Source organism: Microtus oregoni, unplaced genomic scaffold (assembly GCF_018167655.1).
Source record: "Microtus oregoni isolate MIOR12 unplaced genomic scaffold, Mior012 000006F_ref0000085, whole genome shotgun sequence".
Classification (NCBI taxonomy): Eukaryota; Metazoa; Chordata; class Mammalia; order Rodentia; family Cricetidae; genus Microtus; species Microtus oregoni.
Window position 1 is genome coordinate 43888548 of NW_024543065.1, and position 16805 is coordinate 43905352.

At 47.4% G+C, this 16805-nt stretch overlaps 1 protein-coding gene across 1 annotated transcript; it reads left to right on the forward strand.

Annotated features, from left to right (window-relative positions):
• The first annotated feature begins 1780 nt into the window (after positions 1–1780).
• On the forward strand, positions 1781–10200 carry Nlrp4 (NLR family pyrin domain containing 4). The gene is made up of 4 exons (XM_041654358.1): positions 1781–2057; positions 4111–5683; positions 9462–9620; positions 10029–10200. Exons 1-4 carry the CDS (start codon positions 1781–1783, stop codon positions 10198–10200), a joined length of 2181 nt encoding a protein of 726 aa, XP_041510292.1.
• Positions 10201–16805: the final 6605 nt, after the last annotated feature.

The following is a 16805-nucleotide window of genomic DNA, read 5'->3' on the forward strand; positions in this document are numbered from 1 at the left end:
ACAAAAACCACACTTTTTGTAGAAACAAAAGCATAATTCTTCCTAGGCAGTGTCAGAACAGGAAAGGGTGAACTGGCAGCGAGGACTTTGGTCCACAGTGAAGAACTGGGCTCAGGAACGAAGGGACGGGGTGTGCAGCAGTTATGTGCATGGGCAGGTTGCAGGCAGAGTGCCTGCCTGGCAGTCAGTATCCTGCGCATGCACGCGCACGCACACACACACACACACACACAAGATTGTCAGCTTCCCCGTACGGGCCACCACAATGATCAGCTGCAGGTTTTCTGCCAGGTGCCCAAAGTCCCGCCATGTCATTATCAAGCATGTCCCCACCCCTCCAGATAGTAAGCTACAAGTCAACAGCTTGGGTTTAAAAGTCCTTGGAATGGTCCAAAATAAGACTCAAGGGAGGAGGTTGAGTTTGATGGACCCGTTCTGTTGTTGTTTTTTTTGTTTTTGTTTTTTGTTTTTTGAGACAGGGTTTCTCTGGCTTTGGAGCCTGTCCTGGAACTAGCTCTGTAGACCAGGCTGGTCTCGAACTCAGAGATCTGCCTGCCTCTGCCTCCTGAGTGCTGGGATTAAAGGGATGGACCCATTCTGAAGAGAGGTAATGAGGTAACATTACCAACACAGGAAGACATGAACACTGACAGAAATGTACCAGTAGGGCACACAAAAAAGAAACCAGGAACCAAAACAGGCTAATGGTACATCTCCCTGGGGAGTTCCATTTTGCAACAAACACAACCGTGTTCCCCCTTCAACCAAAAGGGACTTTCTGTCCCAGTTCGGCCAATGGGACCCAGTTGTCCCTACCAAGTGAATCAGAGATGTTCCTGGCCCATGTGGTGGAGGTGCCTCTAGTGCATCTGCCAGGCAAACCTTGGCCTCCAGATTCAGTTAGCTCGAGCCTCCAAGTGTGTGGGGGGGGGGGGCGGACCACAAAACAAGGAACAGAACAGACCAAGACAAAGGGCGCTCACTTCACTGGCTGGTTGGGTTATCAGGCATTCAACATGGTGGGGCTCTCTGGGGGGCTTCCAGGACAGCACACCAATTGTTATGGTCTGAGAGAGGTCCCCAAAGAAGACCAACAGTCACATATGCAATAAAGAGTACTTTATTAATTCCAACATTGGGGTGGCACTTGGCGACCCCAAAGCAGAGTTGGGGAATTCCAGAGAGGAGGGATTAATCTGGGGCTGATTGGTGGGAGGTCCTAGTGGTTAGGGACTTACTTTCCAGCATCGGGGTAAGGAAAGCTGTCCTTAGATATCAGGAGATTGGGGCACGGGGGCACCTGCTGAGCCAGCAAAGGGGCTTTGGTGGCTTGCTAAGCCAGCAGAAGGCTGGTTTTTCTAAGATCTGTCTGTTTAGCTCTGTCCCATTATTGTGAACTGAAACAAGGCTTAGATTTCTGTCAGGCTTCTAGGAGAGCCTGGTCTGCCCACCTCAGCTCTCACCATCCACTCCTCAGCAGGGGTAGGGCCTTCCTTGGGAAGTCAACAACGGCTGGTGTACCAACTTAAGGCAGGACTGAGCCCTTCCCCCTATATCGAGGCTGAGCAAGGTATCCCACCATAGGGAATGGGCTCCAGAAAGCCAGTTCATACACCTGGGATAGGCCCTGGTGCCACTGCCAGGCCCCCCCAAAATAGATCAAGCCACATAACTGTCAAGTCACCCACATTCAGGGGGTCCAGTTCACTGATCCCATTTTTTTTAATAACTCGCTGCTTGCCTGATTTTCCCACAGATTCCCATCTGTTCTTAAGACAGAATGGCATCTTTCTTTTCTGACTATGGCCTTATGTGGTACCTGGAAGAACTGAACAAGAAGGAATTCATGAAGTTCAAAGAGTTCCTCAAGGAGGACATCGTGGAGTATGGGCTGAAACAGATTCCTTGGACCGAAGTGAAGAAGGCGTCTCGGGAAGACCTTGCCAACTTACTGGTCAAATATTACGAGGAGAAGAAAGCCTGGGATGTGACCTTCAGAATCTTCCAGAAGATCAATAGGAAGGATCTCAGTGAGCGGGCAGCGAGAGAGATTGCTGGTGAGTTGGTTTAAGCTGCTTTCTGGTGAGGATGGTGACATGGTTTTGATGACTTGACTCTTCCTCATACCCGTCTACCATGGGCCAGCAGATGTCAGGAGACGTTTTTCTTCTTGAGGAAGGAGGCAGATTCATGTAGACATGTTAGCTCTTTGTAGTCAAATGTGTAGGGTTTTGTGCCCTAACCTGCCTAAATTGTTAAACCTCTACCTAGGACATCAGTAATTTACCCTCGCATCGAAACTGGGAACTTAACTCTAGAGAGAAGTGGTAGCTCCGTGGATTTGGGCCAGCAGCAACTGAAAACACTCGCTGTATAGATCACATCACGGTTGGCAGGGAGATGGCTCCCTCTGTGTAAACATGAGAATCTGACTTCAGCAACCACATGAAAAGCCAGGCACTGTAGCAAGCTGGCCCTTCAGCGTGGCAAGTTCTAGACAGCTGGAAAGAAACTTGGCTCATAAAATGAGACAGCGCTCAAGAAGCAGAGGCCAGAAGAGGGCATTGAGATTTTCTGGTACTGGACAGCCATGTGGGCGCTTGGAACTGAACCCAAGTCTTAACCACTGAGCCGTGTCTTGAGCCTCATGTTAGAGCTTCATGTGTCTTGTGTGTATCTGTCTTTTTGTGTGTACTTTCGGTTAACTTTTGTTTCTAACCTTAATTCTTCATTCCCTCTTTAGCTCCTTCTGATTAACTGCACGTCACCTATTGGCTTTTCTTTTGACATAATTCTTTCTGTCTATGCGCACGTACACACCTGCACACCGTGGTATACAGGTGGAGATCAGAGGACAACTTTTGATAGTTAATCCTGCTTCTATCATCTGGGTCTCGGGGACCAAACTCAGGTCACCAGGCTTAGTGCCAAGTGCCTTCACCTCCTAGGGCGCCTCACTGGCCCTCATCCTTTGAGCTTTAAATTTAAGACATTTTACAAAATGCAGATTGCCTCGGTTTTCCTCAGTCCCCCCCTTGATTGCCCAGCCTGCCTTTTACTTTTATTGAACACAGTTTAAAAATTATTATACTTGGCATACAAAATGAGTTTCAGTGTAAAGTTTTCACGCACGCCTGTGTATGTATGTCATGGTGCTTTGCTTGTGGTAGTCCCCCACCATGACCCCCCCCCCACTAATTCCCTCTGATCCCCTAAATAGACTCCTTTTTGCATTCATGCCATATATGTGGGAAGTTATACTTGTTGAACATTTTAAAGAATCTTTTTAAAACCCAGTTTGGGCTGAAATGGGGGAGAGGAAGCCCCGGACTTCTGGTGCCAGCTTCTGAAATAGCCCATGACAGTTTAATACTATAACATTCACACAACACACACGCACACACGCAAGCTGTGCACAAGGACCAGTGAAAATCTCCCATTAACCAGCGTATTGTTCTGGGTGTTATGGTTACAGCATGAGGTGGGACCTTAAGTGGACCCCAGTGGGTCCTATCCCATGGTGCAATTACCGAGAGAATGGTAAAGAGGAGGGCAGAGAGGGAGAGAGACAGAAGGAGGGGAGAAAGAGAGGGAGAGAACAGCGGGAAGAGGGAGTAGGCAGACTTGTCTCCTAAAGAGACCTTTGCGCCTGTGTACAGCCAAGGAACGGCTTGCCATGCACAGAGGGATGACACACTGTGCCAGGTTCCCACGGGCAGGGCCAAGTTGTGCCTGGATGCTAACACTGGGCCCACAGCTTACCGATTCCTAAAGACATTCATTATAAACAGGCTGAAGAGATGGTTCCGTGGTTACGAGCATGCCCTGCTCTTGGAGAGGACCCGAGTTCAGTTGCCAGCAGTCTCCATTCCCAGCACCCATGGGGGCTGGCTCATGGCCAGCTATAACTCCAGCTCCAGGAGGTGGCGGTTCAACTCCTCTGACCTCCCTGAGAGTGCACTAACACACACATAATTTAAAATAAGGTTTTTTTTTTTTGAAGGGTACCTCCTGAGAATTAAAATATCAAGGTCAGGTCATATATGAGTGAATGCTTAACTTTGATGCATTGTGGATTTTTTTTTTTCCTTCTGTGCTCACTGACCTCAGGATACACAAAACTGTATCAAGCTCATTTGAAGAAGAAGCTGACCCGGGATTGGTCCAGAAAATTCGACTTCCCAATTCAGGATTTCATGAAGCCGAAAGTCAGCCAGGACGAATACAGTCGTTTTGAGCATCTTTTCATATCAAAGACCACTGAGACGAAGCCACACACGGTGCTCCTGAAGGGAATGGCGGGAATCGGCAAGACGCTGACTTTGGCAAGGTTAATGCTGGCCTGGTCAGACGGCCTGGTATTTCAGAACAAGTTCTCCTACGTCTTCTACTTCTGCTGTCGGGAAGTGACACAGCTGAAGACGGCCAGCCTGGCCGAACTGATGTCCAGAGAGTGGCCCAGCCCCTCGGCTCCCATCGTGGAGATCATATCCCAACCTGAGAAACTCCTCTTCATCGTTGACAGCCTGGAAAGGCTGAATTGTGATTTCACTGAACCAGATTTGGAGCTGTGTCATAACTGGATCGAGAAACGGCCGGTGCCTATACTGCTGAGCAGTTTGCTCAGGAGGAAGATACTCCCAGAGTCCTCTCTCCTCATCACAGCTACCCCGGAGACTTTTGATAAACTGGCGGACAGGATCGACTACACAGAAATGAGAGCCATGCTGGGGTTCGATGAGAGCAGCAGGAGGACGATTTTCCGGGACTTGTTCCTGGATAAGAACAGAGCCCAGGAAGCCTTCAGGTTGGTGAGAGAAAATGAACAGGTGTTCACTCTGTGTCAGGTCCCTTTGCTCTGCTTGGCGGTGGCTACTTGCCTGAGAAACGAGATAGACAAGGGAAGAGACCCGGCTCCCGTCTGCCGACGCACCACCTCCGTGTACACCACGTACATCTTAAACCTCCTCATTCCCAAGAGCGCCCGTGGTCCAAATAAGAAAAGCCAAGACCTGCTGCAGGGCCTGTGTTCCCTGGCCGCAGAGGGCATGTGGACGGACAGGTTTGCATTTAGTGAAGAGGATCTCAGAAAAAATGGCATCGTCAGTTCGGACATCCCCATGCTGCTGAACATCAAGATATTTCTGAGGAGCAGGGACTTCAAGAATTTTTACACGTTCCTCCACCCGTCTGTCCAGGAGTTCTGCGCTGCTGTCTTTTATCTGGTGAAGAACCACACAGACCACCCTAGTAAAGACGTCCGGTGTATAGAGACACTCCTGTTTACGTTCCTAAAGAAAGTCAACGTGCACTGGATTTTTGGGGGCTGTTTTATCTTTGGCCTTTTACACAAATCCGAACAAGAAAAGCTAGAGGCGTTTTTTGGCTACCAGTTGTCCCAGGAGGTGAGGCAGAAGTTGTACCGGTGCCTGGAAGCGATAAGTGTCAATGAGGACCTTCAGGAACAAGTAGACAGCATGAAGCTCTTTTACTGTCTGTTTGAGATGGACGATGAGGCCTTTGTCGTCCAGGTGGTGAACTTCCTGCAGCAGGTGAAGTTCGTGGCTAAGGATTATTCTGATCTGATGGTTGCTGCCTACTGCTTAAAGCACTGTTCTACGCTGAAGAAGCTCTCCTTTTCGATGCAAGCTGTCCTGCAGGTTGAACAAGAACAGAGCTACATGTGAGTCCATTCATTGTCTCTCCTCTCTGTCTGCTCAGACTCCGCCCTGTGTATTGCCGGTTTACATAGAATCCTGCTTCAAAACTCATCCTGTTGTCCAGTGCTGAGTGGCCAGCCCAGAAATCAGATGCACACAAACAGTCAAAACAGACTCCGCAGGTTGTGTGTGTACATATATATACACACGTGTGCATATATATGTTCACGCATGTGTGTATATATATATATATATATATATATATATATAATAAAAGGCTATCAGTTTGAGGGTTGGGGCATGGCAAGTGGGAAAGGGAAAGTGATAGAATTCTATTTTAATTAAATATATCTTAAAAATAAATTTTAAAACAAAATCAAAATTTTAAAAAGGGTGAAAATGCAAAAAATCACTTTCTGTCAATGGCTTAAATTTTTTAAGATTTATTTTAATTTTATGTGTATGTGACTGTGTAGGTATGCATGGATGTAGAGATTATCTCCGTGGCCAGAAGGGGGCATCTGATCCCCTGGAGCTGTAATTACAGGTGGTTTGTAAACTGCCCTGATCTGGGTTCTGGGATTCAAATTCTTATTCTCTAAAGAAATAAAAACTTTCTTAAATAATCACTGAACTGTCTCCAGTCCAACAGACTCCATTTTGAGTCCTGGATTGACTCACCTAAAGATATGCCAGTTGGGGGGCTGAAGAGATGGCTCAGAGGTTAAGAGCACTGACTGCTCTTCCGGAGGTCCCAAGTTAATTCCCAGCAACCACATACATAATAAATCTTTTTGGTTTTTCAAGACAGGGCTTCTCTGTGGTTTTGGAGCCTGTCCTGGAACTAGCTCTTGTAGACCAGGCTGGTCTCAAACTCACAGAGATCTGCCTGCCTCTGCCTCCCGAGTGCTGGGATTAAAGGCGTGCGCCACCACCGCCCGGCATAAATCTTTAAAAGATATGCTATTTGATCTTATTACTATTAATTTTTGTTAATATTTTTGGACAAGTAGCTGTGGCAAGCCTGGAACTCAGGTCTTGATCCACCTGTCTCCAGAGCACTGGATTGAAGGCATGTGCCACCGTGCCTTTTTTGTTAACTAGTTGTGCATAGTTATAGAGTAACAGTGGTCTATCAGTTCTGATATACGGGGCCTCTAGTGCCTATAATAATGTGCAGGCCCTGGATTTGCTCCCCGGCATCATATAAAACCTGAGTATAGGGGTGCGTGCCTGTGACCATAGGGGTGCGTGCCTGTCTGTGACCATAGGGGTGCGTGCCTGTCTGTGACCATAGGGGTGCGTGCCTGTCTGTGACCATAGGGGTGCGTGCCTGTCTGTGACCATAGGGGTGCGTGTCTGTGACCATAGGGGTGCGTGTCTGTAATGCAAGCCCCTCAGGTAGTGGAGTCAGTCAGAAACTCGGGCTCATCCTTGGTTATATAATAAGTACAGGGCAAGCCTAGAATGCATAAGATAGTATATCTAAGGAATAAAAAAAATTAGCCAAGCTGAGCAACGTTTCATATTTGTAGCCCCAGCACTTGGGAAACAGGTAAGAGGAACTCTGAGCATTTTAAACTCATCTGGGCTACATACATAGTGGCTTCCAGGTCAGTCTGATCTAAAGAGTGAGATCCTGTCTTCCATGCACACACACACACACACACACACACACAAATCAGTAGAAATGCATGTGTATAATTTATGATCTCTTGGCTTTTTTTTTTTTTTTGTATTCTGAGGTTAGAATCCAGGGCCTTGTGTATACGGGGCTGGCACTAGCCTTGTATCCGTCGTGTCCTCCAGGCTGCCCTCGAACTGCTGCAGCAGTAAGCAGTCTGGGTTGACTGTGTAGGAGCTCGGGAATTTATCCTTGGGACTTTGCTTTCCTCGGGGACAGTGGCCTCATTATCAAAGCAGCAGTCGTATTAACCCACTGTTTTGTGAGTGGGAGTGTGATGGCCCCTGTCCTGTGTTTTCCGCCCCGCTTAAGATCTGAGCATCACACTGAGGTTCTTCCCTCCCCTCCTCCTCAGACTTTCTTCGCATCCTAACTACAAACTGCCTTTTAAAAGTTAAATGTTTCCGGGCGGTGGTGGCGCACGCCTTTAATCTGAGCACTCGGGAGGCAGAGACAGGCGGATCTCTAAGTTTGAGGCCAGCCTGGTCTACAGAGTGAGTTCCGGAGCATCTAGGACTGTTACACAGAGAAACCCTGTCTTGAAAAACCATCAAAGAGAAATGTTATAGGGAATATGGGGTTAACTCAGTTGCTGCACAGATAGGAGAACTCCAGTTTTATCTCCAGGATCCACATAAAAATAAATAAATAAATAAATAAATAAATAAATAAATAAATGTTGTATATAGCAGCACTAGGGAGGCAGAGACACGCAAGCACACACATGCACACACACATGCATGTGTGCATGCACTCACATTTATACACAAAAACGTATTATAAATGGACTCATACTCAGAAATCTTGTAAGGTGAGCTGGCAAGATGGCTCAGCAGTTAAAAGTGGCCACACTCAAGTCAGATGACTACGGTCGACTCCTTAGTCGGTATGGTAGGAAAACTGATTCCTGCAAGTTGTCCTTTGACCTACACACAGAGAGAGAGAAAGGGGGGGGGATGTTAGGAGGCAAATTTGATTGTCCTGTTAGAGATGAGGATAGTGAGCAGAAGTCAAGTATGTTATCCTAGGTCATAAACTACACAAGTAGCCACAGCTGAGTCTGAGCCCAGGAGACGCTTGCTCTAGCTTTTGACTCAGTGACTCTGGCGTCCTGTCCCATTTCCAGCAAGGTTGTCTGTAAGGCAGGTTTTCTCAACTGTCCAGGTTGCTTGTCCTGCTGTGGGAACAGGGAGTGTAGAACAAAGTCCCAGACATACCTGGTTCCAAAGATTCTCGAACACCTCCGGCCCTTACCCAATAGCTGTACCTCTACCCCACAGACCTTGCCCTGTGTCTGGCTAAGAACTGCAGGCATGAATTTAGCTGGCTACCCTCACACTGTTCAGGGAGTTGCTTTGCTGTGTTTGTGTGCTGCGGATGTCTTGCCTTAACTATTTTGTAAATTGAGTAGAATCTGAAAGCGCTGACAGTTTTTATCATTTTTTTTGTTTTTTTCTCTAAACTTTTTTTTTTCGAATTATGCAAGCAGACGTCACACACAGAGACACAGACAACACAGAGACATTCACACAGAGACACAGCATACAGACTTACCTTACCTGGGACTTGAACCGGCGACCTCGGGCTCTGCGGGCGGCGCTCCAATCCTCTCAGCCAGCTCTCCGACCCTATTTTTGTTTTTTTTTTATTATTTATTTTTCCATTCAAAAATTTGCACTTCCTCCCCTCCTCCCATTCCCCTCCCTCTCCCCCATTCCCCCTCCTCCCTCCCCCTCCCTCCTAAAGAGAGGGCAGGGAACCCTGCCCTGTGGGAAGTCCAAGCCCCCCCACACACACACACATCCAGGCCTAGGAAGCTTTGCATCCAAATAGACTAGGGTCCCAAAAAACCAGTACATTGTTCTGTGTGTATAAATGTTTTGCCTACGTGTGACGTCCATCTTGTGCTTGTGCATACAGTACCCGTGGTGGCCAGAAGAGGGAGTCATTACCCTGGACTTGGAGTTAGGGATGGTTGTGAGTCACCATGTCAGGTCTGGGAAGTGAGCTCAGGTTCTCTGTGAGAGCAACAAAGGCTCTGAACGGCCAAGCCATCTCTCCAGCCCCTTGAGTTAACTTTTCGACAACGGACTGTATTCCTTTCTCCTCTGCTACAGGGAGAAACTACTCATCTGTTGGCAACATGTATGCTCCGCGCTGGTGAGCAGTGAGCAAGTCCAGGAACTCCAGGTGAAGGACACGAATCTGGGCGAGTCGGCCTTTTCGGTTTTGTATAATCATCTCAAGCATCCCAGCTGTACCCCTCAAATACTTGAGTAAGTTAAAGGGCGACTTTGGTCGGGTCCTGTCATGGAAGTAAGGGACTCAGCTCCCGGCCATCTTCCCACTAACTGCACAGACGGAGGCTTACGGTCTAAGGTCGGGTCAATCTAGCCATCGTGGTACCACAAATGTCTGTTGCTGACCCTTCTTCACTGGGGGTGTTCTGTGAATTGTAGGGTGACGAGAGTGTGTGCGGGCTCCTCTTTCTAGGTGCTTGCTCTTCTGACAGCCAACCTTGCTTCCAGACATTTCTCAGGGTTCCCCGTGGAGGAAGAAAATCACCCAGTTTGAGAGCCAATGAGCTGTATCACTGGGTCACAAAATTAGAATACCCAGTCATTGCGGGTCACAGAAGAAGACGGTCGGGCTGGATGGAACTGACGGGTCTCTTTGTTCTGCAGGGTAAACAAGGTGTCCTTCCTGTGCAATAACTACATGTTCTTTGAGATGTTGGCACAGAACCATAACCTGCGTTACTTGAACCTCAGCTTCACAGTCCTCTCCCACAGCGATGTGAAACTGTTGTGTGAGGTGCTGAACCGGGAAGAGTGCATCCTAGAGAAGCTGCTGTGAGTCCGTGTGTGTGTGTGTCTGCCAGCTTGCACGCCCTGCAGAGGAGGCATCGAAGTTCGGTCCATCTGGCTGTGATTTAAAAAAAAGTCCTGGCATAAGCAGCATCAGAGTAAAAGGATATTGCATTCAAAATTCCAGCTCACAGGACTCTGCTGTGGGAGGTCGGGGCAGCAGAGCGTCCCTTCAGTCCACAGTGGAGAGCAGAGAGCAGTAGCTGAATGGACGCTTGCTAGTGTTCAGCTCACTCTCCCTGCGTGTACAGAGCTCAGGACTGTCCTTCCTGAGGACTGGTGCCCCCACAGTGGGCAGGTTAGCCCATAGCCATGCCCACAGGTCGTCCCTATCTAGAGAACCCCTCCTTGAGACGCTTTTCTGTGTGATCGTAGATTGTGTCATGTTGATGATTAAAACTGTCAACAGGAGAGCTGGGCAGTGCTGGCTCCTGCCTTAATCCCAGCAGGTGGGAGAACAGAGACAGGTGGATCTCAGTTTGAGGTCAGCCTGGTCTGCAAAAGTAAATTTCAGGGCAGCCAGGACTGTTACGCAGGAAAACACTGTCTTAAAAAGACAAAAAAAAAAAAAAAATCCACCTTATCACAGGAAGACTACAGTTTTTAATTTGCACACTTTCATCCGTGTCCTACCGTTCCTGCGCAAACTCAGTCACCTTATTCACTGATGACAGCTAACCAGCAGGATGGGCCAGCGGGTCCAGCTGTTCCAGAACACAGTGTTTCTACAGAGTGCTCTCCCCTCTCCCTATAGACCCGCAGGGGCCAGTCCATTCCTGGACAAGGAGGCGTCTTAGAGGATATTTGCAATAAGCGTGCTAGACTCTGGGGCAGGAAAGCCCTCCTCACTCCCACAGTCCAGTTTCAAGAGATGGCACATCACAGTTTACCAATATAGCGTGTACCACAGCTGAAGGGCATTAAACGTGTGTATACACCTGCACCCAATAAATAAATACAGTTAAAAAACTGGGCTGGAAAGATGACTCAGCAGTTAAGAGTACTTGCTGCTCATGAACAGAGAACCCATACTTAAGTCCCAGCACCCACAATGATGCCGCCACCTGCAGTTCTAGTTCTAGGGGATATGATGCCCCCTTCTAGTCTCTGTCGGTACCAGGCACACATGTGGCATGCATACGTACATACAGGCAAACACTCATACACATTCCAAATCATCGTTTGTTTTAAGAACAGTGTCAAGGCCTGAGAAGTCCCAAACCTTCATGGGGTTAGCAAGGGGACATTGTTGTGAAGCCAGAGAAAAATATGATCTTCTTCTCCTGCAGGGTGGCAGGCTGCCAGCTTTCCCCTGAGGACTGCAAGATCTTTGCCTCCATCCTGACCAACAGCAAGACATTGGATCATCTTAATATTGCATCCAACAGCTTGGAAAATGGGGTGTCCTCGCTGTGCAAGGCTCTGTGCCAGCCAGACTGTGTTCTCAAGTACCTAGTGTAAGTGACCATGCTGGCATGGTGGGGGGAGGGGTGCTGTGGAAAAACCGTGACTGGGAAATGGCTCAGTGGGGAAGAATACTTTCCATACTGACAACCGTGTGCACTGTCTGAAACCCCAGAGCTGAGGGGCGAAGATAGGTGGGTCCTAAAGCTCAAGGACCAGCCATATTGGTGACAGACGAGACAGCAACTGAGGAAGACACGCAGTGACAGCCTCTGGCCTCCACTGGGCCATCATATAGCATACACACTGGTAGATTCCTGAATCAGCATAGAGAGGCAGGCGGAAGAGAAAGAAACTGGAGCCTAATCTTGACAGACAGCAAAGGATAGACAGTCTCCTGTGGGAAAACGGGCACCTGTGTGGGTAGCTGTGACTCTTCACAGGAGTGTGTGTGTGGTGGAGGGGTGCTTGCATCCATAAGGAGCCAGGGTAGCTCTGTTTGGGTTTAGGATGCAGCCATAGGGTGATTTGATGGGCCCACATTCTTTCTTTCCCTGAATTGCCGTACCTTCCTGTGCTTACCCACTCACCAGAGTGAGGTGTGTGTAAGAATCCTGCCTGGTGACTAAGGCATGCCCTCACACACCCGATGGAGAGATTAATTAGTCCTAATATCTGCCCATTTGAAAGAGCCCCGTAGCAGAAATTCCAAGGCCTAAAACCTAAGATTCGCAGACAAGCTGAGAGGCCTTGGAGAGGCGGCGTAAGAACATGCATACTGCTCGTGCAGGGGATCGTTTCATTTCCAGCACCCAGATCAGGCCACTTGTCCCCAGCCCGAGGAATCACAAAGCCTCTGCTGGCATCCACAGGCACCCTACTCATGGCACACACATGATGTAAAACATAGACACACAACACACACACCGGGCTTGGTTGCTGCACATCCCTGTAGTTCCCACTGCTCGGGAGGATGAGACAGGAGGATTGCAAGGTCAACCTTTGAAAGAGCCCACACAAAAGCGGGAGGAGGCAACTCCAAAAAGTTGCTCTGTGACCTCACACATGCTGTGGTATGTGCCCACACACGTCGTAGATGGCACATACACACAGAATGTTTAAATTTTTCATTGGGTTTGACCTGAATATCTGCAGATCATTTTTCTAGTTATTCCCTTGTCAACATGGCATGACAGTTGGTGTTTAAATTGTATTGCATATTATAAGAAGTCTAGAGGTGGTTGGGGCTGGTGCATGGGAGAATGTGGACCACATCTGAACACATCCTGAACCCACTGTCCATACAGCTCTGAGCACCTGTGTGATTTTGCATCCGCAGTGAATCTGCCCTCTTGCCTTTCCATACACACCCCTGCTACCCATAAATACCAAAGGATTAATGTACTAAACTTCAAAAGCTATTAGGTTCGATTACAGTGTCTGAAACAGACACAGAGAGACCTGTGTTGGTAACTTGTTTCTGGCGTGCAGCGTGGGCTCTAAGCTGGGACAGTCTGAGCAGGATGCCCGTGAGCCCCTGCGCCTCACTCCATACAGAATGATCCTCTCTTGTGATTGTGGATGGAGTAAGTGGGTAGGCTGACACAGAAGGAAACTAGGGTCTTTAGACGCAGAGGAGAAAACAGATGGATTGGCGCTTTGGAGGGTGTAAGGCAATCCTATTTGGTCTTATTAAATAAAAACCTGGAGTCCGATATTAGGGGGTGAAAGCTGAAAAGATCAGAGAAGCAGAGCAGCAGCCACTAGCATTACACCTCTCGGAATGCTCAGCCTAAAGTGGCTAGATCCCGTCTTCACGAATCCTCAGACAGAAGGCTCTAAGCTCCTGTCTCCTCCCGCCCTATATTCATGTCTCCGCCCAGGCATATCCCTTCCTGTCTCCACCTCCTCAGTGGTGGGATTAAAGGTATGTGATTCCCAAATACTGGGATAGAACGTGCGAGCCGTCACCGCCTGGCCCTGTTTCTCTTTTAAACTGGATCAGTCTCATGTAGCCCAGGGTGGTCTTGAACTCACAGATCTGTTTGCCTCTGCCTCCCGAGTGCTGGGATTAAGTGTGTGCCACCACTGCCCGGCTCCCAGAGTTGCTTTCTGTAAGGATATGTTTGTCACAGCAACAGAAATGAAATGGAAGCACACCCACCTTTTTCATATCCTTCGTTACATAAGACACCGTGGATGTGGTTGTCTCCATGACAGTAACCATGTAGCTATAAAAGGTATCATAAAGCCAGGTGATGGAGGCATTGTTAATATAAATGATTCGGGTTAACGTTGGGGAAGGTCTTCGAAACATAAGCATTTTCAGTGAATTTTATTCGGTTTGGATACTGGAACTGACGTGAGTCGGAAGAAAGGATAAGCCGCCAGTTCCTTGTCTTGCTTGAATCTTTTGTTACTGTGTGTGGCATTGCTATACTCCCCTTCACACGATCCTTTCCCGCCCACAGGTTGGCTAACTGCTCCCTCAGTGAGCAGTGTTGGGACTACCTTTCTGATGTTCTTAAGCAGAACAGAACCCTGGAACACCTAGACGTCAGCTCCAATGACCTGAAGGATGAAGGACTGAAGATTCTCTGCAAGCCTCTGAGCCTTCCGGACAGTGTCCTGCAGACACTACAGTAGGTTTCTGTCAACTTGGCTTTGCAGGCTCTGCCTAGGAATCCTTAATATCTATACCTGAGAATATGGAGGTTAGGGTCACTCACGTCAGGTTCCAGATGAGCTGTTCCTAAGGACAAACCTGTACCTTGACCTCTGAGTCACAGAGTTGGTATGTGGCGGGGCAGCCTCTCAGAATATAGACACAAGGGACCGAAAGAGAGGAATTATGACTCGGGTCCAATAGATGGTTAAGACGTTTGGAGTAAATACTGGACAGTGAGTAGATACCAAGAGGTGGAAAACTGGACCCCAAATTCGGGATCGAAGGGTATCGTTGTAATTTTTCTTATTGCTGTGACTATGATAAAACACCTGACAGAAGGGACTTAAGGAGTCGGGGTTCATTGTAGGTTATGGGATGGGATACTCTAATCTCTCCTGGTGGAGGAAGAAATGGTAGAGTGGCTTCATGGCGCATGCGTGCCTAATGGTGCATGCGTGTGTGTGAAACTTTTCACACCTCATGCTGGCGGTGTGTGTGTGTGAAATTCTTCACGTCTTTGTGGGTTAGGAAGCAGAGAGTGGGACCGAAAGTGCAGAGATAAGGATATATCCCTTAAGCCGACACCCAGTGACCCACATCTGCCTGTCAGACCCAACCTTCCAGAGGTCCCACAACCTCCCCAAACAGTGCTCCTGTCTGGGGACTAAGTGTTTAAATGCATGAGCCTACAGGGACACATTTCAACCCAAAGAAAGAGTTAATACATGGACGAGAGGATCCAAAAACGTGTGTGTGGATTAGTTTATGTGCATGAAAATTCTGCTTTGGGAAGAAGAAACAGTTATGGGAAGGGAAATGACAGAACTCTTTATTTCAGATTATAAGATCAAGGGGTGCCTGGGTAATGTGGTTCTTGTTTTGATTATGCCAAGTAGATTAGTATGGCTTGATCATAGGGCTTTTCCGTGAGAGGACCTGACGTGTGGGACTTAGGAGAACAGTGTTACTTAATATGCTGTGACCCCTCAGCGTCACAACGTTATCCTCACCAGAAGGGGTTAAGAAGCAGAATGAAAACACATAGTGAATGGAGCGAGGTTTTTGTCCTCTAGTGATGGCTTTGGCTAATGTTAGAAACTAAAAATGTCAGCATATATTTTTAAAAATTAAAGGTATCTATGGTTTCCCCAACATTGTAAAGAATAAAGAAAAAGTATTTTTAAAAGTCCCAGTATAAACCACTTGAGGTCTCTAAAAATACTGAATATGTGCTTAAAAATCTGTTGGGGGGATCAGTTTTCTTAATGGATTAAAGACTTTGCCGTGTGGCTCCCAGCAACCTGTAACTCCATCCTGGACTTCACAGGCACCGTGCTCACATGTGCATAGACACACACACAATTTAAAAATAATAAAATGGATCATCTAGAAATACATAAATGTCAGTATTAAATCCCTAGTGGCATGGGTTGACAAGTTAGAAAAAAAAAGACACTTCACATGTCAGCAGAACTGAAGACAGGCCACAGGGGGCGAGAAGACAGACAAGAGAAATGCATAAATTGCGAGAGACTAGAAAAATCTAATGTATTAGTGAAGCCCGGCTCCGGCTCAATAGTAACAAGAGGCTTAGTCAGTCGTTCTATGGCAGAATGCTTGCCCTTTGTGCACCAGGTCCTACCTCCAATCCCAAATACCAAAATAAAGAAACTCTAACTGAAGCATTTAACGATAGAGGTGAGATTTTTCACTCCATTCCAAAACAAGATTGCTTGTCGTCCCTTCCATTCAAGAGAGTCCTGTGAGAACTAAAGGTTTCTTTAGGCAGGAGAGTAGGTGGGAAGGAATTTCTAAACCCATCCTTAAGGGAACAACAAAGGAAGAAACCACTTGTTTTATTCAGATGATAGGAATGAATATATATAATCCCAAAAATGTACAGATAGTTCCTCAGGCACAGGTGTACCCAAGTCTCCCCAAACAGTGCCACCAGCAACTAGAAAACAAGTGTTCCACTACCTGAGACCATGGGGGCAGTTATTCAAACCACCACATACAGTATGTCAACAAGAAGTAAGCTGTAGAATTACATATGTAATATCAAAATGCAGTTGTCCAGAAATAAGACCGTCACAACAGGTGAGACTTTTATATACAATATTAAGTAATAGTATAAATGAAATGGATGTTCAAATACTGATGTAGTATTTAGTCATTTCTCCATAGACGGACTGTGGTTTTAATGAAACACTAGTAGAGATATGCTTGCTTATTTGGGTTGTTGTACTTGAAGAGCAAATCCTAAAACTTACTCGCACCTGTAACGCCAGCACTTGGGAGATGGTTTGCGGGGATTCTCATATGGTACTTTCAAAAAGCCGAAAACAGAAAACACCGTAAGAATATGAGGTAGACAGCGTCACTCCAAATACTTTGAGAGATTCGTTGTGTGTGAGCTGGAGAAATGGCTCAGCAGGTCGGAGCCCTTGCTTCTCTCGACTAGAATCTAAGTACAGTCCCTAGCACCTGAGTCAGAGGCTCACAACCATGTGTGACTCTGG